Source organism: Malania oleifera, chromosome 9 (assembly GCF_029873635.1).
Source record: "Malania oleifera isolate guangnan ecotype guangnan chromosome 9, ASM2987363v1, whole genome shotgun sequence".
Taxonomy (NCBI): domain Eukaryota; kingdom Viridiplantae; phylum Streptophyta; class Magnoliopsida; order Santalales; family Ximeniaceae; genus Malania; species Malania oleifera.
In genome coordinates, this window is record NC_080425.1 from 46345132 (window position 1) to 46373068 (window position 27937).

Consider the following 27937-nt stretch of genomic DNA (forward strand, 5'->3'; position numbering starts at 1 on the left):
TTATAAATTCTATATTTGATTACTTTAAATAACTTGTCGTAAATTGTGTTCATGAGTATTCTTGTAGCTTATGCTAATGTGACAGAGTTAATCTCTAGTACAAACCTATGACATCTGTGCAAAGAACTTTTCCTTTTGCTGGTCAGGAGAAAAAAAAAATGAGGATTAGTATTGGGTGCATGAATTTTAGTATTACTTTATTGGTACTTCAGTTTTCAAGGGGTTTGGGACTGAGTAAGTTAGTGTCTAAGAAAATTGCTTTAAGTAAATGGTTGTGGCATTTTCCCTTAGAGGAGTCTTCCCTTTGGTACAAATTTACTAAATTAAATTTGGTCTGCAGCATAATGGGTGCAATGCTAATTTGTGATTGAGATGTTCTCGTTAAAGTCCTTGGATGGGGATTTCACAGTTATATCCTCTTTTTATTCCTTACAGAAATTGTATTGTGGGAAATGGGTATCATGTTCAGTTTTGGGAAGACATTCGCATGAGGGTTTCTTTGTTTTTCTGACCTTTTCCCCATTTGTTTAGATTGTCCTCTTTGCACAATGAATCTAATGAAGCATTCTTTATTTCAAATGCAGTTTGTTTCTATTGGGATTTCCATTTTCATAGGGCTCTTTATAATTAGGAGGTTTTGGAGCTTGCCTCCTTATTAGACTTTTTGAATGCTAGTCTCCTTTTGGAAGGGAGAGATAGTTTTTGGATTCTTGTTTCTTCTAGGGAGTATTCTTGTTAACTTTTTTTTTGTGCATTTAAACCAAAAAAAAACTTGTCTTTCCTGCTTCATCGATCCATATGGAAGGCTGAAGTACCCTCTAAAATTAAGGCTTTTATTTGGTCGGTTGTTCTTAATAGAGTTAAAACTAACAATCTGTTGCAGAGGATGAGGCCATTTTCAAGGCTTTTTCTCCAAAGTCCAGATGTATGTTCTCTTTGTTTCAAAAATTCAGAATTTGCTTCTCACCTATTCCTTCATTGCTCCTTTTCTCTGTGGGTGTGGAATTATATTTTTGGCTTATTTGGATAGGGCTGGGTTTGTCTCTTGTCGGTGGAGGATTTGTTGGCTATCTATTTTACAGGTTTTTCTAGAGGATCAAAATGCTTTGGTGTTGTGGAGGTGTGTAATTTTTGAAGCTTTGTGGGGGGATTTGGTTGGAACATAATGCTCATATTTTTATAGGAAGATGTCTTCAATCATTCGTTGGGATAGAATTCAGCATTTGACGTTCTTGTGGGTTTTTGCAGCTGGGTGTATCAAAGGGTTTTCATTTTCTGATTTATGTTGTGATTGGCTGTTGTGCTGTTTTGATTTTTTTCTTCTTCTTATATCTTTTAAGGAGGATTTCTTATGCTTTGTTCTTCTTCTTAATAAATTCTCTTTTTTTTTTTGGGTCAAAAACAAATATGCCCAAAACACAACCTAAATTCTCCTATTCTAATCATTTGATTTTTTTTGGGGCGTCGCATGAGTAATAACATGAATAACTGAAATTTCTTGTTCGCTCTCTCTCTCCCCTCGGTCTTTCCCTTTGGTGATATGATTCTCTCTCACTCGTGTTTACGGAGATATGAAGCCTTATGTTGTAGGCTATGGTGTATCGTTTGATGCAGATTAAAGTTTTCCTTCGATCTATGTTTAGACAAGTTCGGGGAAATTTCTTCTTTGCTTGTGGTTGATAATGATGTTGCTTGAAACAGATGGGAATTGTGTTCAAAATTCCAATTTTCGGAATCGAATGTCAAATTGAATCAAATGGTAAGATTCAGTACAAATTTCCAAAATCAATTCTAAATGACATGCATTTATTGATATACAAACAAGAAGGAGAAATAATAAAATATATTTAAATTTTGACAATAAAAAAGGTGAAAAACCATATTTCATGTGTATGCTTTCCCTAATAAAATAAACTTAAGAGAATGAGTAAAAAACCATATTTCATGTGTATGCTTTCCCTAATGAGAGTAAGATAATGAGTTAGGAAATATTAATAAAATAATGAACTTTATGCTGTTTAATGGACGGAATAAAAAATTGAACTTTTTGTGTTTATCAACAATTTTAAAAAATAACATTTCATGCATATTCTTTCTTGGATTAAAAAGAAAAAAAGTATTAACCTAAAAAAATGATATTAATTGAATGAACTACTAAAAAAAACTAACTTGAATCTTAACAGCGCAATGAATCATGAATACCACCTTAGCTAGTGAGTGTTTCACCCCTTCTTCCCAATGGTAGAACACCATACTTCTAGAGTGAAGATTGGTTTTGTGAAGGCAACAAAAAACCCAGGTTCTATTTTCTCCTCTTTTTTAGCACTAAACTGACATATTCAAGGAATGGGAGATAGTGTAAAAATAAAAGCAGTAAAAAAAGAAAGAAATGTTGTTTTTGGGGGGGGGGGGGGGTTAAACTAGTTTGGTTTGTTAGGATATGATAGGTCTAGAATTGTGTGAATCTATGAAAGATTTAGGTTGATTCAATACATTCATGAGGTGGATCGATAGATTCAGCAATGATAAGTTGTTTTTAGATTTTCTAGTTAGATTTGAATTGATTTGATGAGGAATTGATACAAATCATATGAATTGAATTGTGAAATATAAGATTCTAGCAACAATAGTTGGCGTAGTTGCAAATGATTCTTCACGCCCCATGTCATGGAGTCAAGTGGTGCTGGAAGGCAAAAAAGACAAAGGTGTAGTTTTTGGAACTCTGGGTACGATGGTTGGGAGAGAATAATGATGCTGTTAGTGTGGATGTGAGATGCAGCTTAAGGATCAGCTCCGATTGGAACTTCTACTTCCAGAATAGGCAGCTGGTGTACCACCATACTGAAACAGTCATTTTTTTTTTTTTGGATACTAGGGTTTTGAAGTCAGGTTCAATCACAGACTGAACAGAACCAATGACCAGAATGTGAGGGAAGCTAGGGTTGCATTTGGGGAGGAGATTGTGAAGAGGACTGGGCTGGGGCCTAGGGGGCATATTTCTTGTTTTGGACCTGGTCCAAATATTTGAAAAAGAAGGTTTGTTGTTTTTGAACAAATTGCATCACTTGTTTTAACATGTCCAATGATCAGGAAAGTATGATTTGGATTTTAATGTGGAGTTGAAGGGAGCTCAGCGTTTAGGCTCTATGCAGATGAGCCACAGTGGTAGTTAGGCTTATGATTTGTGTAAGAGTGATCTTGGTACTTCCTTGCTAGAAACAAGAAAAGGGCAGGCCCAAGATACTGATCCTGAAACATAGAAGACGAGTACTGGGAGGGAGGTCTCTAGTCATTTTGATGGTAGAATCCATTCCCAGTCTACTGCTTTCCAAGTTATAAATCAAATTGATCAAGTTTACAAACAGGCTCGGAATATTGGTGGATTAGATTTGAAACAAGATTGCGGGGTTTGAAAATGTGACAAGTTTTGAAGAGGGATTAAAATGTGGTATGGAAAAGAATAAAAAATCAGAAGATGCCTTGCGGTGGAAAACTGATGGTTTTGGTCTTGATAATAACAGATTTGAGGGAAACGGGTTTTATGCTTGTCGGAAGGTGGCTTGGATGGGTGCTGAGACAAGGAAGGTCTTTGAAGATAAGAGAGAAAAATCTGATGAGTTAGTGGCAAAGTCATTCAGGAGGGATTCTAGAGGAGAGCTTAGTATAGTGGAAGATTCTCATCCTAAGAAAGAGGTTGGGTGTGGTATGGTAAGTAAAGAAGAGGAAAGAAAGAAATGGAGGGGCTTTTCAGATTCAGAAAGTGATGATATTAGTCAGTTTGACTTTTGGGGGGGTGGTTGTTGGATGGAATCTGAGAACAATATGGGTTTGTTTCAGATAATTGTGAAGAAATAGGGGATTTGTCATATGTTCATCCATCCCCGTTGGAAGGTTTGGAGGGGGTTTCTATTTTTGATAATAATGGGTTAGTTAACAATTCACAGCAAGGAATTTTGCTTACACCCATGGAAGAGGTTCCCAAGGAGTTAGAAGATGAGATTTTTTTTTTTTTGCGGATAGAATCTACTTAAAATTGACTGATATTGGAGGAAATGAAGTGCACTTGGATGGTGGCATAAGTTGAAAGTTGAAGGGTCAATTTGTTCCTTGCCTATTTCGCTTGAGCTCAGGGCAAAATGATTTCATTTCTTCTTTTAATGTAGACTCAGGCCATCCTTTACCTTCTTGGGATTTTCACTTTAGGAAGCCTTAAATGAAAGGGAAACTATTGAGTTATCTTCTTTTTTGGTTATGCTGAATAATTGTAGGCATTCTTCCGAAAATGATAGTCGATCTTGGTTGTTGGATTCTTTGGGTGTTTACTCATGTAAATCTTTCTATAAGTTCTTGGTTGTTACCAATTTCTCCATTCCACTCTATAAGGTTATTTGAAGTTCAAAATTCCCCTTAAAATCAAAGTGTTTCTTTGGTTGGCTGTGCTTAATAGGATAAATACTAATGATTTGTTGCAGATGAGGAGGGCTTTAAAGGCTCTCTCTCCTAATATATGTATGCTTTGTTTTGATGGTTAAGAGTCTTTTTCACATCTTTTATTGCACTGTCATTTTGCATGGAGAGGATTTGTCCTAGAACAGTGGAGGAGCTCTTGGCAATATCTTTTGTGGGGTTTGGGAGGAAGAAAGAAGGAGTTGCATTATGGAATTGTGCTTTATTTGCAATGTTTTGGGGCTTGTGGAAGGAGCGTAACTTGCATATATTTTCAGGAAGAAGTTACCATATTGGTTGGTGTGGGAAAAGGTTCTTTTTATGGCTTCTTCTTGGGGCGTGTTGATTTTCTTTTGCTGTTATTTTCCTTTTGTGTTTTTTCTTTTTTGGTTTTCTGGGGATTCCCAGATTTTGTTAAGGAGCTGTCTTTTCTCCTGATTGTATTTTCTTTATTTATCTAATGAATTTCTTTTTCTATAAAAAAAAAAAAATACAAAGTTTGACTTAGCCTCAATATTGACCATTGAGGTACCAATGACTCATAAATCTTACAAGAGACTGAACTCTTTCAGAAATGTCAATTGCAGTTGATTTCAGTGCTTAATCAGCACAAGTTTCACCTAAAGCATTTCTGGTTTTTGCGTGTTGATTTGTTTGTAGTTTTTCATGTAAGCGCCACAGATTCTTACCATGTGTACATCTGTGTAAGTTTTAAATTGCCCGTTATAATTGTTCGTTTCACTTTTTAATGTTTCAAGTAAAACATGAATGTGTAACTTGCAAATTGTATTGTTTTGAGTTTGAAATTTAAATAAAAATGTTATCATTTCTTATATTTTTAAATTTTCATGTTCTCTCTGTTTCTCACTCTCTCTCACACACACACAGATATGCACTTATGCATGCATATGTACGAACATACACACATATGTTAATGGATGTATAGTTGCTGAACTCATGTTTCATTGGCTATTGTTATTTAACTAGTTAATTTATTGTAATTTTTTTTCCCACTTTCTAGCATTTTTTGCTTTGTTCTTAATATATGTTAGATGTTAAACTAGCCTCCAAATTTATGGAAGTGTTGAGTTAAGTCATTAGAACATGATGCTTAATTGCTCATTTTGTCTTTTTGGATATATTTCTTGATGGTATGAAGGCTTGGCTTAGCTTCTTTTTCAAACTTTTAAATTGAAGTAGTTCAACATCAGAACCACTTAAACATAGAGTACAATGTGGGGGGCCAAGAATTGATATGCATTCATATTTCAATCATAGGAAGTAGCATTTGCTGATATGTTTCAATTGTGAAAGCTGTATAATAATATAATATAATGGCAATGCTGCTTTTATCATTAGTCAAGAAGGATATCCAAAAAGAAGTTGAGCCTGTCTCGATGGATAATAGCCATTTTCCAGTGCTGATCCCGTAAAGTAGTGGCTGACCATGGTTGTGACTCTGGCTACAGTCAACACTAAATGCTGTGTTTCTGCTTGCTAGACTGTGATTTGTGCTGTCCAACCTACCACAGCTGCTAGCTTTTTGTTCATGGATGCATTGTCTAAATTGATTTTATGTTCTTAGGTTCATGGAATATTAACTAGCTTGTAGAGGCTGAGAAATTGAAGAGATTTTGTATTATGATTTTAATCCAAGTTGAATGGAGAAATAGATACATATATTTGTAGCTCACCCTATTGGGTAAAGGCTCAGTTGTTGATCTTATGATGCTTTTATAGTTGTCTTGAATTTGATACGTTGTAGAAACTGGTGGCTTGATTGTCAGTTATAGGGAGTTTGTATGTGCTGTTTTCTTTTGATATCTTAACCTAAATGCCATAAATTTTTTTATTTATTATATTTTGATGAAAAATCATTATAATTTTTTTTATTCTTCATTAAGGAAAAGGAAGGGCTGATTCATTGTCTTTTTTTTTTTGTTCACATTACTGTATGCTTTGAAGTTCATTCCTTTGTAAGCCTACCCTGCAAAAAAATATTTTTGCTTCTAGTTGAAATGTGATGTTTCATCATTTTTAACTGATGACAGACTAGTATCATTTTTGAATGTGAAATTCATTCCGATGATTGTGTTTTTTTTTTTGGTTATCATAACAGGGTGATTTTCTGCTTATTGTTTTGAAGAATTTGGTTGAGAAACAATCTGCTGATGGCACTCAGAAGTTGAAAGTTATCCTTATGTATGTTGCAGTAAATTATATCTATTATTATGTTCCTGCAAACATATGAAGCACATTTATTTCTAAATAATTGTTAGACACTTGTGTGGTGATTCTTCTAAATTGCATTTTACTATGTTTAGGTCTGCAACAGTTGATTCAAACTTATTTTCAAGATATTTTGGTCATTGCCCAGTTGTTACTGCTCAAGGCCGAACACATCCTGTTACAACAAACTTCCTGGAGGATGTATATCAAAGCCTCAACTACCATCTTGCTTCAGATTCTCTAGCATCTATACAAAATACGTCATTCATGAAAGCAAAGGTATCTCCACATTTGGATTCTGGTTTTAGTTTCTGGAATTGTTAATATTTGTATTCCGTCCTATCTCTGTGTGCACTCATGCTCGCGCACGCATAAAATGCATGCTTGCTTTCCACAGAAGGCACATTTCATAATTTGCCTCACGTTAACAATTTTCTTGATATGGGGAAGGACATCTTTTTGTATGCTGTTTCTAGAAAAGTGAATATTAATGATTAAGATCTAGTATGCCAGGAAGGAATTGTTTAGCAGTGAGAGCGGGAAAAATCTAGAATAGGCATTGATTGGTCTTCATAATATTTCAAGTTATGGAAAAAGAATAATTCTAGTTTTTTTTTTTAAAGTTAAGACCGTACTGGGTATTTCCAGTTTTATAATATCATTTCCTAAACCAAATTAAGAAATTTGGGATTTGAAACACTTTCTATACAATTGGATGTTACTATATTTCAAATTCCCATTTCATTCTACATTCCTTTTAATTAAATCTTGCACAGGCTTTGTCATTAGTATTTTCTTGTATTTTTTCCTGCTCATCCTGAAATACTGAAACGGATGAAATGTCATTTTGATGTCGTTTTTGGTCTTTTCAGTGCGATTTCTTTTTTCATTTTACATTCCATTATATTCCTACCACCTGTGTTGTTGCTTTGTTATTGTGGTCCTTTTATGCTTTTCTGTTGATATTTTTTCTGGAGTAGTGCTGTTTTGCTTGATGTAGGTCTTTTCTTAGATTGATGCTATCATTTTGTGTGATTTCTTTGCATTCTTTCAAGGGAGTGTCTTCATTTTGTCAATCCAGGCATCTTTTTTTTTTTTCCTTGTGAATGGAGCATGCAGCTGCTTTTTTCTTTTTTTTATAATTATTTTTTATTACAAATAAGTCTTCAATTATATTTTTGATTAAAAATAAATTTATTAGTGAAGAGAAAAATATTCAATAAAAAAAATAGATGGCTTCCAAAAAAACTCCTGTGAATTGAGGTAGTAAATAATTAAATCCAAAAGCATACCGCAACACCAAGAAACCTCTTTTCAACCCCTATCCTCATAATTAATTGAACACTTTAAATAAGCTAACTCATGATGCCCCTTTTTCGTCTTACTCTTACTGCCATTGGTTTTAACTTAGCAATCACAGCCCCATCATATCCATTACTTTTTGTGCTTCAATATTCATCTCACTGATCTCTTTCTCAGGAGAGACAGGAGCAGGTAAAATACCATCCCCCTTATATGGCGATCCATCATCCTAAAAAGATAGAAAAAGAAGCCTAGAAGTCGAACCATATGCTGCTATACCAACTGATCTGTACTGATGCAGTTCTTACTGCATGGTCTCTTACTAATTGAATACTATCTTCTATACTTGGCTGTAAAATAATATACTTCGTCCTATGTCCTAATGATCTTTCATTCTGGTTACCTTGCGTATTCAGTTGTGTGCCCTTTGCTCATCTCTTGTCTCCTAGAGGGTAGATAAATTGGATCCTCATGCTCTCAAGTGTGTTCTTCCCAGGTGTTCTTATTCGCCTGAAGGATGTCAATATTATTGTACTATCCTGAGTCTTTTCTTTGTCTCCGCTGATATCATCTTCTTTTATTCCACTCTATACTCATTGTTACTCAGTTGCTTTGAGATTCAGAGATCTTTAAGATTTCTTTTGGGTTACCTACTATTCTATCTCCTCCTAATGTGGGTTTCCTTCTGAACCTATGCCTTCTTTGAGTCCTTGTGCTTTAGATCACCCTAAGGTACAGTTGTATGCACAACAATGCCCCAAAACAGGTGAGGCATCTCCAGATTCAAGTGCTCACCTTTGGGTCCTTTGTTAACTGATCCTGTGTCTTGTGACACTAACATTTCCATAGCTGTTTGCAATCATGCTCACACATGCATCCAATATCCTGTCTAGTTTCCTGTCCTATGGCTCTTTGTCCACTTCCTATTGCTTTTTCGTTATCTCTTGGTCTTCCATCTCTGTCTCCAAGTTCATGTCATGAAGCTTTATCCCTATTTCGGTTGAATGATGCAATCAATGAAGAGATGCATGCTTTGGGGGCCAAATGATATTGGAAACTTGTTTTACTTCATGCTAGTAAGATTTGTGTTTTGTTCTCATTTGGTGTTTACTATGAAAGTTGTTGAATAATTGGGTAAAATGGAAGACCTAACATGAATGATAGGTCTCTCCCTCTATTTATAATATATGTCAAGTACAATATGAAGGACCATAATACCCATACTAACTCACACTTAATAACGTAGTAACACATACAAATAATGCTTAATGACCAAATAACAATTAACACTCCCCTTGAAGCTGTAGATATGCATTGTATGCTCGTAGCTTGTTACAAATGAATTTTACACGAGCATCTGCCGAGGCTTTAGTGAACAAATTAGCAAGCTGAAAATCAGTCTTCACATGAGTAGTTTTCATGAGCTTTTGTACAAGTTTCTCCCAAATAAAGTGGCAATCAATTTCTATGTGCTTTGTCCGCTCATGGAAGATTGGGTTGGAGGCAATATGAAGAGCAGCTTGATTATCAAACATCAACTCCATAGGCTGAGGATGTGGAAAACCCAGCTCTTCCAACATGTTACTTCAACCAAACAAGTTCACATGTAGTGTGAGCCATAGCCCTATACTATTGACTATGCTTTTAAATAAAGGCCGCGACTGTTACGTAATGTCGTTACATAACGGTTTTTTGGGTTACCAATACCGTTACACTCCGCGAAATCTATGGGAAGAAAAATCACAGCCATAGCGGCCGTTACGGACTGCAACCATTATGTAAAGGCCGCTACGGCTGTTATGTAACCGTTACAGGACTATTACGCCAAAAAATTATTTTGTTTTCTACTTTTTCTTCTCACTTTTTCCGTCTCTTTCATATATCATTCTCAATATACCAAAGGGCAAGAGCGGGAAAAGATTATAAAAAGGATGACTATGATACAAAATTTTCTATTTTTTTTAAATACTAACAATAGATGCATTAATTAACAATTTGAAAATACTAACTTGTTAGGAAAATATTTTATTTTGATAATATTAGTAATGTGATATTTATGTTCTATATTTTTCAACTTCAACCTTCTTTCTTTTCTATTTATTTTAGAAGGTAAAAGAGGCTATCCTCCCTTGAGTCAATGTGTATACCTGCAAATTGGGATAATTCAGGTGACTAGGACTCAAATTGGATGAAGATGTAGGAGGATTTGGCATAGATAATGGGTCAGGATCTTGATGGCAAGGCAGAGAAGGAACTTGTCAAGGTCAATAGAACTCAAGGATGGACAGAGCAGCATTATGGAGGTGTGGCATATTTGCGGTTTTATTGGGGATATGGCTGGAGCATAATGGAGAGATTTTCTCTGGGAAAAATTAAATTGGGTGGTGGTTTGGGATAAAATTCAGTATTAGGCTTCACTTTGGGCATTGATCTTTGATTTTTTGAGGGATTAATTTTAAGGAGTTGCGAAGAGAATAGAGTGTTATGTTGGCTTCTTGATTTTTCTCTCTTAATTATTCTTGTTTTTTTCTCATTGTTCAAGATCTTTTTCGGGAGATGTCTCATTCTCTGTCTTGTAAATTCTTTTTCTATTAGTGAAAATTTCTTTTTATATATAATATAAAAAAAAATTTCAATACTTTGATACATGGGCCAGTATTGGATACTGTTTGTTGAAGTCAACTTGGTGTCAGTAAGAAGCATACCATAGTTTTAATGTCAAGTGCAGAGCCTGGTATACATTCATTGGACAGCACTTTTGAATTGATTTGGTTCAAGAATATGTTGGAAGAGTTGGATTCTTGCATTCATATATATTTCAATCCAGTTTTCGATGATAGGACATAGCATTTATGGTTGATTGTCATTCTGTTTCAGAAGATTGGTAGAATAGCTCATTAAAGTGATTCATGTGATGTCTAAATCTAGCCATTCAATGTTTTCTCCAAATACTGTAATATTTCAATACTTATAGTCTTTATTTTCAATTAAAAAAAATCTAGTAAGATAGAAACCTCATTTTGGTGGGTTTTAAATCTTAAATTTAAATTCAAAGATATTGTGTTCGATAGTCAAACATAGTTGAAAATCCAAGAACTTAATAAATTTTGGAAGATTCATGGAAATTTGGATGGAGATTGACCACTGTGTTTGGAGGTGGGTAGAAAGTTGAAATTTTAAAAATTTTGTAGAAATTTATGATGATACACGTAATAAATTAGATCTTTAGCTGTATAACAGCATTCAAGTCTGGGATAATTATGCCTCATGGGATGCCATGTCATCCCTTTGGATCTGATTTACAGCCCTAGGCCCGATCAGTATTAGCTAATGCATCCAAGGTAACCTTTTCAGTGAGTCACTTTGAATTATATGATAGGTCTAGAGGGAATGTGGAGCAGAGCCTAATCTTCATAAATTCCTTAAGTTTTTCTATTAAAATTTGCGTCAATAATAAATTTATTGAATATATATATTTTGGCTTGACTGGAGATATAAAGGATGAATGTTGAGTCATAGATACATCCTCAAATGTATATTTAAAGTGTTATCTATTTCCCTTCTACTGTTGATTTGTTCATTCGTCTTGCAATTGTTTTTACTAATGCATATTAGTTTGCCATCTGATTTTTTATGGTTAATGGCTTTTGGCTCTTATGCAAAGCAAATAGTGTGGCATCAATTATTTTTGTTGCCACTGTCTGATGTGTGAAGTTTTGCCCTCTGATAGCTTCCAAAAGGTCCTGTGAACCAGCAGAGGGGGAAGAAAAATCTCATCTTATCTGCTTGGGGTGACGAATCTCTGCTCTCTGACGATTATATTAATCCATACTATGTTCCTGAGAATTATCAATCATTCAGTGAGCAGACTCGTCTTAATTTGGTGGGTGCCTTTAAGATATTGTAATGTGTTCATGGCCTAAATGTTTCTTTTGAGATGGCTAATGGTGACTTCTCCTATAATTCTATGATTCTGCGCACAGAAAAGGTTGAATGAAGATGTGATTGATTATGATCTTCTTGAAGACTTGGTTTGCCATATTGATGAAACTTATGCTGAAGGTGCCATACTCATATTTTTGCCTGTAAGCCATCTAAATGGAATAGATCTTTCCCTAGCAGAAGAAATAATTTTTGATATGGTCTTCTTTTATTCGTTTCTCAGATAATAGATTCATTTTTTTATCATTCCAAAAATTGAACAACAGGGAGTCTCAGAAATTTATGTGTTGCTTGATAGACTGACTGCTATATATCAATTTGGTGGGGCATCTTCTGATTGGATTCTTCCTTTACATTCATCCATTGCTGCTGCAGATCAGAAAAAAGTGTTTCTACGGCCCCCTCATGACATACGAAAGGTTAGTTTTAGAATTTGTATTGGTCAGCTGTTCATGTCTTTGTATAAAAGCCACATTTTATCTCTAATCAACTTTTTGTTTAAACTGTGATTTTTATATTATTATTAATTTAATAATCAATTTCTGTTAAGGAAAAATTGTTAGCATTTGAATTGCCTTGTTCTCATAAATTTATTAAGTATATGATTTCAAACTGAATTGCACATTGGTTTTAAACCCTTCCACAGTCCTCAGGTCAGATAAAGTAGTGGAGTTGAATTAGTTAAATGACTGCCAATGCAAACTTTGTCGGATCTGCATGATATGGATATATACCTATTATTTGTGGTTGCAGCAATATGAAACTAGCATTACAAGAGTCATACCTGCTGTGAAGTATTGGTGCTTTTACTCTGATTCTCTGTAAGAGAATCCAGTTGTGCGAGGAATTATTTGCTAAATTTTCTTTGGTTTGATCCATCGGGCAGGAGTTTATATTTTGGAAGGCAGGGGAAACTGTAATAGTAAGTCTATAAGTCACCCGCTGGAAGCCAAGGAACACATTTCCACACCGTCTGTATATTTTTCACAACATGTTTGTGTAGCTTGCGTTGTTCGTGCAAATACTTGTGAGTAGGTTGGGATCAGATGATGTCATATCCGAGAAAAATCTTAACATAATCCTTTTTGATGTGCTAGTGACTGCTGTATTGTGTCCCCGTGGCATCACTTGGCCAAACACAAGTGTTGGCGGTGGTTGAGCCAGAAGCCAGTTCCTAGGTATAAGTTTCTAAGAAGGGAAGCAGCTAGAATTTTATTTTGCAAATAGTGAAAAAATGGGGTCTTTTTTGTGATTTTTTGAAGTCATTGGACCCATTGGCCTCTCCTCTCTCTGTCACTGTGTTGCACCAACTCTCCAAAGTTGTAGATAAAGCACAGATTTTCGGTCTATAAATTGAATTATGTTCCCATTTATCAATGTTCTAAAATGCTCAATTGACGCTTGCCTCAAGCCAAGGCATGCTGAAAATGCCTTGAGGCTCAATCTAAAATACCAAAGCCCAAGAAAACTAATGCATTAGATGCTGAGTCTTACACATTGGTACAAAAAGGCATGCATTTTGTGCTTTTTTTGTTGAGACTTATGCATTGTGGGTGTATGATTCTCAAGTTAGATTGTGTACAAATTTTAAACTGCATCTTTATACAAAAAGAATGTTATAATATGAGCTGATTACTAAAACTCTTGAACCTCAACCTTTCAAAAATAATTGAGAATTTTATCTTAGATCTTGAAAATAATTTGAACTTCAAAATGTACGGAAGCTATCTCTTGTGATGATATACAAATGAATTGAAGTTGGCAATTTTTGAATGGCCAACAAGTAGTTTACAAATTATATTTGATTTTCTTTTTTACAGTTTATTTATGATTTTTGTTAATTTTTAATTCTTTGAATATATGTAATTTATTAACATATTTTTATTAAAAAAAAATTTATAAAAAGGCTTATGCCTCAACACCTCAAGGGTTATGTCTCACCTCTTGAGGGTTAAAACACCTTGCCTTACGACTTTGCCTTTCAACGCATTGCCATTCATTAATAGTTTTGATGAATAGCGCTGCGACGCAAGAATATATGCACATCCTCACAGAAACTTACAGAGCTGTCGTGTATTAGGAAGGTGCTGGTTTTTAAGGATTTTAAAGAAAAGCAATCCATGGGATTCAAAACAGTGTTCTCTAATGTTATTAGAGTTTCTGAAATTTCAGAAAATTTTAGTGTCAAAGTAGGGAGAAGGTGGGTTGTGGTCTTGACTTCTCTCCTGTAGAATGTGTGGTTGCCAATCTTTTGGGTCACGAACTGGATGCCAGAACCCTTCTTCTCCATGTTTGTCACTCACCTACTTTTGTGAAGATGAAAGCTACGTGTCTGGACTGATTGCCTCATTCGCTTCTACTTTAGCCGAAAGATGATTGCTACTGTTCCTCTTGGAAGATGGAAGGTCAGAGATTGATTGGCATATGCACATATTTCTGTTCATGCCAATTGGTCTGATTGTTTCTCTTGCTTTCACTGCTGTTTGGTGCCAATGTATTATGAGGGCCCTGGAAATAACTTTACTGAGCCTGAAATATCGGTAACTCTACATTCTTGCCCACGATTGGTACAATAGCTAGCACAAATCGATAACTATTTTTAGATTTAGTTTGTCCAAGTATTCCATCAAAGTGTGCACACTGGCCACTACCTACTTACTGTTAGCCCATCTTATTCTTGAATCATTGGTCATCTTTATTGAGGAATTACTAGCCCACTAACTGGTGGTCCTTCACTCATCATCTTTTCATATTCTTCTTTGATGACAAAAGCACAGAAAACCGAAAACAATTGACCATCAAATCTTTGTCTCTTTAGTCGGCGTGAATCGCTGCTTCACCACCACAAAGTTGACAACTTGGTAAATTATTTGGCTTCTATATATGAGTATTGTTACTGTGAGTCAGGTTGAGCTCAAACTTGCATCGAGATTGAAAGTACGGTGTAATCTCAAGAGGGGGGTGAATTGGGTATTTTAAAATTTATTATGCGGAAGCTTGACTTATTTCAAACCCTTTTGACAGTCTCAATCACTAATCAGCAACTTACTATACCAATAAGCAATCCTAGATATATATAGAATTTAAAGACAGAATCAGTATTTTACCTTCAGTAGATTTTCGACAACCACCCTGAATTTTAAACAATGAGCAAGTATGTATTTAAGACAATATTCAACAATATAGCTCAAACAAAGAAGCTTCTTATGTTTGAACAATCAACCAACCAAGATAGCTTTACCTCAGCCAACCAATCATACTTAAGAGTTTCAGCAATCGTCTAATTCTCAACCGGAAATTTAGACCATTCAAAGCTTTGACAAACAAATTTAATTATTCAAAATAACTCAAATCCAAACTCAGCATTCAACCAAGTTTCCCAATAAACTCAAAACATACACAAGCAGTTAATTAGTGCAGAAATTAAAGAGAGTTAAAGAAAGAAGATTGAGAACACGAATATTTTACAAGGTTCGGCTTCCCGCCTACGTCCTTGCCCCAAGCAACTTGCTGTAAGGATTTTCCTTACCCACTCCGTTCAATAGGTCGAGCAACCTCTCTCCGTTGGAAGGTGGAGACCCCTCTCTAGGAAGAACACCAGCTCGCTAGGCAACAACTCTATCCCCTAGTTGTCAGATTGCAAAAACAGCAAATCAGTTTGTTCGTACAAATAGATTACTCTCACAGCAGAGCAGATTTTGTACAAAGATAAACACTATGCACTCTTAATCAACAATTTGCAATTGAAGCTCTTAAAGAATTCAAAGGTTTTCTGATTTGTGGTATAAGAATTTCAGAAGAGAAATAAGAAAAAACAGATTATGGCTCAAGAATTTTGCACAACAGCTTTTCAAGAAGAATTCAAAGTATAATTGTGAGTATACGTGTGTATTCTGTGCCTTAATGCAAAGCTAATAAACCTTATATAGTTTAGGAAGAAATCTTTCCGTTTTCCCCAAGTTTGGAAACCATATTTTTCAATTTTGGAAAGAAATCATCGCTGTTCGACAGTTTAAAACACAAACTTCAGTTGCCTGAACCATAAGTTTAGTCGCCTGAACTATTTAAATTAAGCACTCCAGAACAGACAGTAGCAGTTCAGTCGCCTGACCTTGATAGTTTAGTCGTCTGACCCTGTTCTGATTTCTTTTAACATTGGCAGTAGCACTTTCGTCACCTGAGCAATTTACCTCAGTTGCCTGAACACTATATAACTCAGTGTTTTTCCATATTTTGATTCCAAAACTTGTTTGTTTTTCTTTGAAAAGAATTTTGTACTTTATATAAATATTTTCCAGATTCTTAAGCAGGTCTCTAAGTCCAGTATTAATTCCTAAGGGTTTCATAAACAAATTGAAGTTTAAGAGTACTTACATGAGACTCTAAGAATATTCAAATACATATAAATCCTAAGTCTTCATGTAGTATCGCTTTCATGTTGCTCAAGCTTGATAAATACTTCAGTGAGCTTGTATTCTTCATGACTTGTTTGTTTTTCTTTGAAAAGAATTTTGGACTCTATAGAAATATTTTCTAGATTCTTAAACATGTCTCTAAGTCCAGTGTTAGTTCCTAAGGGCTTCATAAACAAATTGAAGTTTATGAGTACTTACATGAGAGTCTAAGAATATTCAAATACATTTAAATTTTAAGTCTTCGTGTAGTATCGCTTTAATGTTGTCCAAGCTTGATCAATACTTCAGTAAGCTTGTATTCTTCATGACTTGTGAACTTAAGGTGAGCTTTTAATCAATCTTTACCAGGTTTATCCATTTTGCTTGTGAAAAATATTATACCTGAAATATAACTTAAAAGCACGATTAGTATCCTTAATTTGTTATCATCAAAATGAGATTAAGCTTTGTTAGGCCAACAGAGATAACTATCCCTATTTATAGATTGTATGTCCACCAAATATTGGGATTCTCTCTAATGCCTTCTCTCCTAATTGGAAGCTCACCTAAAGAGCATAAATAGATGACATACATTCACATTCCCCCCCTGCTGCCCCAAAATGAAGCACTAACCCAACAATTCCATCTTAGGCTCCTCTCCAACTAATGATTAAAGTTGCGACCAAGTGTTTGTTGCACCTATTCACCCCATGTTTGATTAATGTGCTTTTGTTTTTGGGAAATCTCTTTTGCTTTATTTATTTGCTCTATTTCGTTTTTCTTTATACACACACACACACGCACATATATATATTGGTTTTTTGTTTATTTTTTGTTTTTGTTTTTTTTGTTTTCTTTTGTGTGGCAATGCTTTGTTGTTTGATGTATGAGGATTAAGTTTTGTGGTTTAAGTGGGTTGTGTTATTACTTGGAAGTTCATTAAATATCTTCCTAAAGGTTTTTGAGGGGATACTAGAGCCTGAAAGTTTCTCGATATTGTGGTTTTCGTTATTACATAGTTGTAGAGCACTTATGGGATTTGCTTCCATGGTTTCCGTGATTTGAAAGCTTTGCATGGCTAATGGTATTTTCTTTATCTTATTTGTATTTTTGTTTTGTTGTCTAGAATTTGGTGGATGGCTTATCCTCCTTAAAACACTTCTGGGGGGAAGCCATACTCACATCAACTTATCTAATAAACCGAATGCCTTCCCGTGTCTTAAACTTGCAAACACCTTTGTCAACTTCTTCTTTACTCTTATCCTAACACCCGAATTGTCTCAACAATACCACTCAAAAGCATTTGGGTGCTCTGTGTTTGTCCATGTCCACCAGCAACATAGAAGTAAACTCGACCCCAAAGCACTCAATTGTATATTCATTGGTTACTCTCCAAACCAAAAAGGGTGCAAATATTCCCCGGTTACACAATGACTATACACTTCAATGGATGTTTCTTTCTTTGAACATCAACTTTTACTACCCCAAATCTGGTATTAAGGGGGAGAATCTCATATAGGAATACCAGCTTTGGGATATTGATGCCACAACAACCAACAACCACCCAAGTCCACAACAAAATCTCATATAGAACAGCTTTGGGATAGTGATGCCACAACAACCAACAACCACCCAAGTCGACAATTCACCATCCCTCCTATCTCAACTACTCCTACTCCTACTGCAAACCAAAGTCACCAAACAGAAATAGAATACCAACAACCACACAAGTCCACAATTCACCAATAGTGAGTTCATTGTATATTCTCGGAAGGAGAAGATTCAAGAAGATTTAGAGCAACAAGCACCTCCTGAGCAAAGTCATAAATTTGACGCAAATGCAAAAGCACATGAAACTTCACTAGGTAACACTAGCTCTGAATTCATCACTAATGAGTCCATTGCTTTAAGGAAAGGTAGGAGGTCATGCACCAATCATCCATTCTACAACTTTGTCTTCTATAAAGGGTTGTGACCTAGCTTCCAAACATTTGTAGCAAATCTGAACAAAGTGTAGGTTCCTCAAGAAGCCATTTCAATTCCAATATGGAAAACTGTAGTTTGGGAAGAAATGCAGGCATTAAAGAATAATGGAACTTGGGAGATTTTATACCTACCAAGTGGGAAATATCCAGTAGGATGTAAATGGTTATTCATCGTCAAATACAAGGCTGATGGAAGCATGGGCATTTTTGAAGCGTGACTGGTTGCAAAAGGGTTCACTTAATCCTATGGCATCGACTACCAAGATACGTTTGCTCTAGTAGCCAATTTAAATGCTATTCGTGTACTACTATCTTTGGCTGCCAATCTTGACTGGCCTATTCACCAACTTAATCTTAAGAACGCCTTTCTCAATGGAGACCTTATAGAAGAAGTCTACATGGACATTCCTTCTGGCTTTGAAACACAGGCAACTATGAATAAGGTATATAAGCTCATAAAATCCCTTTTTGGGCTGAAGCAATCCCTGAGAGCTTGGTTTGACAAGTTCAACAAAACATTGAGGAAGTATGGGTATTCTTAGTGTCAAGCAGATCACACTTTGTTTATCAAACACTCAACCGAAGTAAAATTGGCGATTCTCATTGTGTATGCAGATGACATCATCTTAACAAGTGATTATGAAGACGAACTGATCAAGCTCAAAACCTTACTTGCCAAAGAATTCAAAACCAAGGATCTTGGGAGCCAAAAATACTTCCTTGGAATGGACGTAGCCTGGTCAAGAAAAGGAATTTCAGTGTCACAACGGAAGTGTGTTCTAGATCTTCTTAAAGAGACAGGAATGCTTGGGTGCAAACCGGATGAAACACCCGTGGACTCAAGTACTAAGCTTGGAGCTAATAAGGACAGTGTTCTAGTGGACATAGGCAAATATCGAAGACTTGTTGGGAAGCTGATTTATCTCTCGCACACCAGACCTGATATTGGGTTCTCGTTTTGTGTAGTTAGTCAATTCATGAATGATTAATTGAAGGACATATGAAAGTTTTCAATCGGATACTGAGGTACCTTAAAATGACACTAGGTAAAGGGTTGTACTTTAGGGAAAACACAAGGAAAGATATTGAAGTGTTCGCTAATACTGACTGGGTGGGATCAATAACTAACTAAAGGTCAACATCTGGTTATTGTTCATATGTGTGGGGAAACCTAGTAACATGGCGAAGTAAGAAACAACCGGTAGTTTCTTGGAGCAGTGCATAAGTGGAACTCGGAGCTATGGTGTTGTTTTTGGTGCAATCCCAAGGGGGGTGAGTTGGATATTTTAAAAAATCTAGGTCAAATAGTCCATAGCAGTATGTCACATCCTAGGGTCTGTCTAAAACAAGTATTAAATTAGTAGATAGATGAACACACAAATAATTTGCACAGGTATTTACTTCCAGTATTTTCCAAACAATCACTAGTAAGTGTCTAAAGATTTATGCTGTAAGTTTTGCAGATAAATATATTCAAGCAAACTCAAAAATGTAAAGAATATAAAATAAGTGTGACACTAGATATGTTATCGAGGTTTGACAACTATGCCTACGTCCCCGCCTCTAGCCAACCAGCCCGAGGATTCCACTAATGCTCACTTACGGGTGGAGTGTCACCGGTTACAACCTCCTCTCCTTACTGGGCGAGGAATACCCCAGATCACATTCATAGGGCTGAGCCCAACCTATACAACCTTTCCTTCACAGGGCAGAGAATACCCTCCTTAGGCCACGTCTGGAATACAACAGTTAATAGCAAATGTGTACAGTAGAGATGCTTCTATAACAAGCTAATGATGTACACCAATAAGCACAAATACACTCAATAATGATGGGATATTAAGCTCAAGAGAGATCTTGTTAAACCATATGTCAACTCTCAAAAAAAATGTGTATATATATATATATATGTGTGTGTGTATGTGTGAGAGAGTGAGATCTTTGATTCAATATAATATATTCACTAAGTGTATTATCAAAAGATCTTTAAGACCTTATGCAAATATCTCAAAGGATGTTCTTCAAATGTGAAGCAAAGCAGATATTAGGGTTTGAGCTTGCAAAAAGTATTTATCAAAGCACAATGCAAGCCTTTGAATGTTGCAATGGGGATGCAAAGATTCTCAAGAAAATGTAGAATTTTTCCCAAGAAATATTTATGAATAAAATACAATGGGAAGGACTCAAGCTTACTCTCTAAAAATCGATATTCAACAAGCAAAAATGATTGAGAGTATAAGTTATGAAGTAAAATATATAATGCTGACGATAAAGAACACTCAACCTAGCTTCAAGTTGCAATCAATGTGCAAATGAAGAAGGTGAGTATTAAGCTCTCTTTCTAGATGAATATTCAAGTCATAATATGAGAGAGAGAAAGAATTATAAGCTTGTATGTGACTAAAATAGCAAAAATAGCACTATAAATTTTAGGGAAATATTTTGCTAATGAAGTGTGTTAATCCATCTTTGGAATGGAGTATATATAGACTTCCCAAAAAATATAACCGTTAGGGATACAATTGGAATTTTGGAAATGTTTAATGACGAAAATAATCATGTTTAGAGCTAAAAATTTTGGGCAACCCGAGAGGTTCGGTTGGCTGGTGAAGGCGCCGGTCGGCTAAACCGTTGAAATTTAAAGCATACCCGAGAGGGTTGGTTGACCGAGCACAAGGCCGGTCGGCTGGCCACTCTGTAATTTTCAAAATAGTTCAAGTGTTGGTTGGCTGAGGATAGAGCTAGTCGGCTGAGCTAGAGGCGAAAACCTAACTCACATTGGTTCGGGCGGCCGGGGTACCTTTAGGTCATTAAGACCAGTCACCCGAGGTCTATCGGTCGGTTGAGATTTTTAGTAGTAAATGATTCGATTGATAGAGGCTTGACAGAGCATGCCTCACATGGTAGGGTCGGTCGACCGAGTCATTTAGTAGATGAGGGGTCGGCCAGCCGGGACTAGTTTGAAACTCTTTGTAATTGTTTAACAACTTAGGTTAAAGGGTTTTGATGAAAACATGTGTTCCCTAAGGTCAATCTAGGATCACTATTGAGCTGTCATTCTCATCATGCACGAATGCATTATTAGAGACCCAAAAGTAAATGCAATTACAATACAAACGAAATATCTTCATCCTTTGCTCTTTATGTTGCTATGTCATAACCTAGGTGACGTATTCCTTTGACTCCTCATGGCTTTGATAGTACCTTGACTTTGCATGCCATCTAAGAGAAATATCTGTTCAAGCACTTAGATGCACAAGTGAGATACGTTGGATTTGTCATAATCAAAACGGGATATGACCTATAAGGTTAACATATGGCACTCGGAATTTGTGGGGGAATATGGCTGGAAAGACTAATGAGGGAACTAGGAATCATCACTTTTGAACCAGTGAAGGTATTTTGTGACAATTAGTCGGCTATTAACATTGCAAAGAATCCGGTGCATCACGACACGACAAAACATGTGGAGATAGATTGCCACTTCATAAAGGAGAAGATAGAAATGGGACATTTAGTCTTCTATACACGTCGACAAGTCAGCAAACATATATCATCACTAAGGCTCTACCAAGGAAGAATTTTGAAGATTTGAGTACCAAGCTTGGCTTCATTAACATTTACACCTAGCTTGAGGGGGAGTGTGGAAATATCCGATCCCTGATTTTTAGGGATACTGCAGCCGCAATTGTGATTTTATTATTAGTGACTACGTTAATTTAGGAATAACCAGATTCTGGAAAATTCTTGATATCTCTATTAGTTTGTTTCCTATTTTGTAATTTTCTATATTTGGCTAGTTTCCTGATTTTTTGGTAATTAGTATCTTGTTATCGAATGTAGTGAAAAGACTTTTTCTTCCTTCCATTATATAAAGGTTGTACATTTATCATTAAGGAATAAGAGAATTATTTTCTTCTCTAAAATCAAAAGTTTCAATATAAATGAAATTCATAGTTTAATTATATATTATTTATTATACTAATAAAGATAATTTAGACATGAATGGTTAAATAAAATGCTGCTGTATGTTTAATTTTTATATAATCTCAAAACCCCTTGTAATAATATTTTGTTTCAATAAAAAAATAAGATAAATTAAAGAGAAATTTCACTTTGTGTCTAAATATCACTTTTGAATTCCAAGGAAATTTCATTCTGTAGTTAAATTTTTCATAGTTTCGGTAAAATTTTGGGATATCAAAAAATTTTGGATGATCAACTGAAATTAAATTTCAATGGAAATTTCAACAATTTCGGGGAAATTTAATACCATGACTCTGTGTATGATATTTCTTTGATGACGCCTTTCAACTGCAGAAGGACAATTAACTAGTTGAGTGAATTTGGAATAATAAAATGGATATGGAGTGAAATAGTGCAATCATTGATGCAAATGAAAATTACTTCTTCGCGGACAGTCTTTCTTACTATTTGCTTAAGGCAAAGATATTTATTTATGGAGTACTTTATAGATATATTATATAACAATGGATATCTTACATCCTTGTATGGAGCTTCTATTTCTATCAGTAACTAATTTTTCTTTTGAGTCTTTCTGTGTCTCAGGTTATAATTGCAACTAATATTGCAGAGACTAGCATAACAATTGATGATGTGGTATATGTAATTGATTGTGGAAAGCATAAGGAAAATCGTTATAATCCACAGAAGGTATGTGTTTTATCTTTTTGAATAATTAGACCCGGAATGCTGTATGTAAAAAAATCCTTTTTAATTTAATTTCAGCTCTTGTTATTTCTTATCATTATCAACAAAAATGATGTGTGTTGGCATTCTGCTTGATTCTCTTCATGACTAAACATTAAATATCTCCTCCATGACGGTCTTCTTCTTATTTTAAATCCACACACATGCACACGCATATATATAGATCCACTCATATGCAAGTTCTTGAATTTCAATTTCGATCAAAATTTCATGACTTAAAAAATGCAGGAATTTGGGTGGAAATTTCAATATTGATCAATTTCAATTTTTTAAAAAATAATAGAAATTAGTAGTTGATGCACTAATTAATGAAATATAATATCTAATCCCTAAAAATTAAACCAACGCTTAGTTGTCAAATTTTTGAACCATAGAACCCTAGAATCTAGATACTCATAAAGACCATATATTAATGTCCATGCCTATGGTCGACACAAAGTTATTGCTCTGTGTTATGCCCACAAATTACCCCATGAAGAGAAAAACTTGCTGACAAGGAAAAAACAGAGGTACTGCCCCAATAGATCAGGATCTAGGCGACACAAAAAACTCATCCATGGTAAGCCATGCAGAGTTGGAAGTAGGTGATCAGTCCACTTCACAAGGTATCATCTATATTGTCCTTTTGTTGAAGCCATATGTCCTACATCTGAAGTAAAATATTAAATTCTTTTATGAAAATTTAGAAATCTTTAATATATATAATAATGTAAGATTTAGAACTAAAGCATTATAAACATGAGATATCATGGGCAAGTGTATGCTATATAGTGCAATAACTGTAATATAATAATCATATGAAAATATTCAATTAATATAAATGAAATTCATAAACCAATTGAATATTATTAATTATCCAAATACAGATAATTTAAGCATAAATGGCCAGCTGAAATGTCGTAGCTAATATCTAAGTTCTGCTTTTCATATAATTTAAAAATTCTAAAGGCATAGTTAATAGTCTTAATAATATTTAGTTTCAAACATAGAAATTTCATTTTAGGTTCGGCATCTCAAATTTGAATTTCAACAGAAGCTCCTTTAGTTAAAATTTTGACAAATCTCATTGCAATTTGGACTTATTGATGAATTTAAGATGATTTGTGGAAATTCGAGTGGAAATTTTATAAATGGAAATTAATTGTAATTTTGATATCAAGGGTGGAAATCAGAAGTTTTGATAGAAATTTGGACAATTTTGTGGAAATCTATGACCATGTGTGATAAAGTTGGTTGAGAACTTCTGTAGAACTGACCTGAGGTCATAAAAGATGATCAACTGTCAGATTGAAAGCTCATCTTATATTTAACTTGCCCATCAAGTTTCAGCCCATAATCTTAAATTTGGATAATTTTTTCACTTTTGATCAAAGTTTAGACTTAAAAAGGATTAAAAAATGAGATCGGGTTTCAATTCTTTTTTTGCCTATCAAAAAATTTTTTGCTCAACATATGAGACTACTGGCAGAAATTTTTGATAACTGAATTAAAATTGGAAAAAAAAATGGAGCAAAATTTGAAATTTTTGTTATTTTGTTTTCTAGATTATTCACGATCATCCATTTTTATATTTTCCAAACTTTCATTCGTAATTTCCCTAATTTATAATAATTTTCTCATATTTCTTTAAACAATATCAAAATATCAATCAATAACCAAGTTTTTTGTGAATTGAGTTTGAGACCCTCAAGATTTCTGTCGAAATCAGAATTTTTATCTTTTTTTCAACCCTCTCTAATATTGAATGGAGCTCAATGGCTGTGATAAAACCTTGAGTACTTTAAAAGCACGAAAAAATATCAAAATATAAGTAAACTTTTACAACATTTGTTGGGGCTCAGCTATTACCAGGTGGGCCTAGATTCAAAAAGCAACTAGGGAGGGGATGAGCTTTTTATCAGTTGGTCAATATTTATTTTTCCTAATGCCACGCAGGCCTCACAAGGTAAAAAGTGTCAACGAACATGGTGACATATATATCAAAATATTTTTTATGGAAATTATCAGAAAATTTCTGAAGTGACATCAAATGTTTCTAAACCAACTAAGATTTCGAAATTATTATAATTTATAATCTCTATGGTCTATACCACTTCTTGTGCCACAGATCTCATAATCGTTTTTTACTTCCTCCTCCCCCCTGGCCCGCGGGGTTGTCTTGATGTTCTAGTGTTACTAGCTGAAGTTAGAAAAGGTGGATCAACAAAGGCGTCAAATTAATGAAAACAAGAAAAATTATTTAAAGGGAAAACTGTTGTTTGACCTTTTTGGACTTTGCACAGCCTTGGCCCACATTGGCTACTTAACCTTCGAGATTTGAAACTCTTTGATTTCAATCGACGGATATTAGTAACCTGTAGTATGTTCTTAGTTCTATATCTTTGTTAATGGTGTCGGCATCTGAGTCTGTTAGTTGATTGGCATCAGAAATTGTCAAGTATGGTTGAAGATTGGATATCTCAAGCAAATGCCAAGCAGCGGCGAGGAAGAGCTGGACGTGTAAAACCTGGAATCTGCTTTTGCTTGTACACACGTCATAGATTTGAAAAACTCATGCGTCCATTTCAGGTATTATGCTACAGTGACAGCCATGTCCAGTGTTACATCTGTTTCTAAAGTTATGGTTTTACTTTGATCTTGTTACCCCCATCTTAATGTGTCTTTTTCTCAATGTGAAGGTGCCGGAGATGTTGCGAATGCCTCTAACAGAATTATGTTTACAGATTAAATTGCTTTCCCTTGGCAAAATAAAGCAATTTTTGTCAAAGGTAGAGATACAATGACAACTGAAATTTTTTTCCCGGTATTGCTGTTTTTTGACTGGTTTTGTTGTTAACTTGCTGTTTGCAGGCATTAGAACCTCCAAGGGAAGATGCTATGACGTCAGCAATTTCATTGTTATATGAGGTAGTGCTGTAATACGGATATTCTAGCCCTAAATGCACATTTGTATTCGCATATCCTCCCAGCTGTCATCAAGTACTTGTTAGATAACCATTTACCCAAAAGCTTAAGCTATTAGGTTTGGGCCAACAATGTATATCAAGCTTGAACACTTCCCTTCACATTTACCCCAACAGCACGTGGAGAGAGAATTACAGGGAGCATAATAATTTTTAAACACCACATAACAAATGCGGGCAACAAGACTAGAACCTAGGACCTCTTGGTAACCAGCTCTCCATGACGATATTTCGGGTAAAACAGAAGACCTAATGCAGAGGTCTCTTCCTCTATTTATAGTATATATCAAGTACATTCTAATGAACATAAAACCCTTACTAATTCTCTCTTATTAACATAACACTGACACACTAATAATGCTAAATGACTAAAATAACCATTATCACCAACAACAAACCAAACCCTAAATCCTACCACCAAACCAAACCCTAAACCTAGCCATCCTATGCAAATCCGCTCGTATAGGAGGATCAACCACACTCCTACAGCCTAGAAAGCAGTCCAGGGATTGCTATAAAACTCAACCATTGCTGGAAAATACCCTGGCTGTCTCTGCCCTTCTCAGAACCTTCGAAACCCTTTATATTCCAATTGTTGTTGTTTGATATTGGTAAAGTCCATTGGTGTGTCTGGGAGCAGTGGCAGCCTTCATATGTTGAGTTTGTGGGGCTGTGGCAGTGTTATATTTGTATGTTGGTGACTCGGCCATGTTGTTTCGGTGGTCCACCTTGTTTGTGGTTGTTCCAGTTAGTCTGATTGTTCCTCGTTTGACATTGGTTTAGTTTGTGAGTGTTGGGATGGAGTATGAATTCCAAAAATATGTTTCTTCATCACTGCCGCAACAACGAAAAGGTTGGATGAAAGAATTATGTTCAGTGGTCTAAGGCTGTTAGAATGTATCTAACAGGGTTAGGAACATCTAACAACTTGTTCCAATCTAGACTCTCTGATAGGAAGAGAGGAAGTTTGGACTTAGGAAGATGCATTGATTGTTTCCCTTTTGTGGAACTTGATTAAACTCTAGATTGCACAGATATGCATGCGTCTAGACGCAAGCAAGGAGATTTTTGATTATGTCGCGCTTATGTGATCTAGTGGCATTACACATTTGCACAATTTATCCCTGAAGTACTTTCAATTAAGACAGTGAGAGGAAGTGTTCCAAATTCCAGCTATCTTAAGTATCTTAGCAAGCTTCTCTTCCCATTGCATCCCTTGCCGAGGTTGGTATCCTACAATTTGCCTGTCATCTAGCACTTCTGGTCCTAGTCCTTGGCTTATAGATTATGCTATCACTGATCATAGCCCAAGTATACCAATTTTCTTCTCTACTCTCTAGTATTTTGAAAACTTACATCGTGTTATTCTTGCTTATGGATCCACCATTGCCGTTAAGGGGATTGGGATTGTAAATCTCACTTTCTTTATTTCTATTACTTTGGTTTTGTACATTCTCAAGTTTTCTTTCAATCTTATATTAGTTAGCAAGATTACTAAATCTAAGAATTGCTTAGTAAAAATCTTCCTAATTCTGTGGTTATTCAAGATTTGATCGCCTTCTACCCCCTGCATTGTCGCTGCCACAACTCTCTAAATCCATTGTCGCTTGGTCATCCTTTGTTGCAAATGTTGCAACTATTAGTCCTTGATTTGAGTCCTGTGTCTAGTCTTGTTTGTTAGTCGTCACCCTTAAGAAAGCATCATCATATCCCTTTTGCTTCCTAAGTCAATAAATAAGCAACAAGCCCTTTTATGTTAGTCCATTATAATATTTAGGGTCCTTGTTGAGTTGTGTCCAAATTGTGTTTTCAATACTTTATAACCTTTGTGGATAATTATCGAAGGATGACTTGACTACATTTAATAAAAGATCGTTCTGAGTTATTTGATATATTTTGTGCCTTTCTTTTTGAAATAAAAACTCAATTTGGTTTGCTAGTTTGG

General features: G+C 35.2%; 1 protein-coding gene across 5 annotated transcripts in view; it reads left to right on the forward strand.

Moving 5' to 3' along the window:
* LOC131164732 (DExH-box ATP-dependent RNA helicase DExH7, chloroplastic) overlaps positions 1-27937 on the forward strand; it is a 162191-nt gene that overhangs the window by 51980 nt on the left and 82274 nt on the right. For 3 of the 5 annotated variants that reach the window (XM_058122161.1, XM_058122164.1, XM_058122165.1), the window contains 9 exons: positions 6566-6648; positions 6771-6954; positions 11708-11860; positions 11961-12062; positions 12186-12338; positions 22868-22972; positions 25457-25597; positions 25708-25797; positions 25880-25936. In XM_058122161.1, coding sequence (XP_057978144.1) covers positions 6566-6648; positions 6771-6954; positions 11708-11860; positions 11961-12062; positions 12186-12338; positions 22868-22972; positions 25457-25597; positions 25708-25797; positions 25880-25936 — 1068 coding nt within the window. The remainder of the gene's footprint in view (positions 1-6565; positions 6649-6770; positions 6955-11707; positions 11861-11960; positions 12063-12185; positions 12339-22867; positions 22973-25456; positions 25598-25707; positions 25798-25879; positions 25937-27937) is intronic. The other 2 variants (XM_058122163.1, XM_058122162.1) reach the window with 2 other exon arrangements.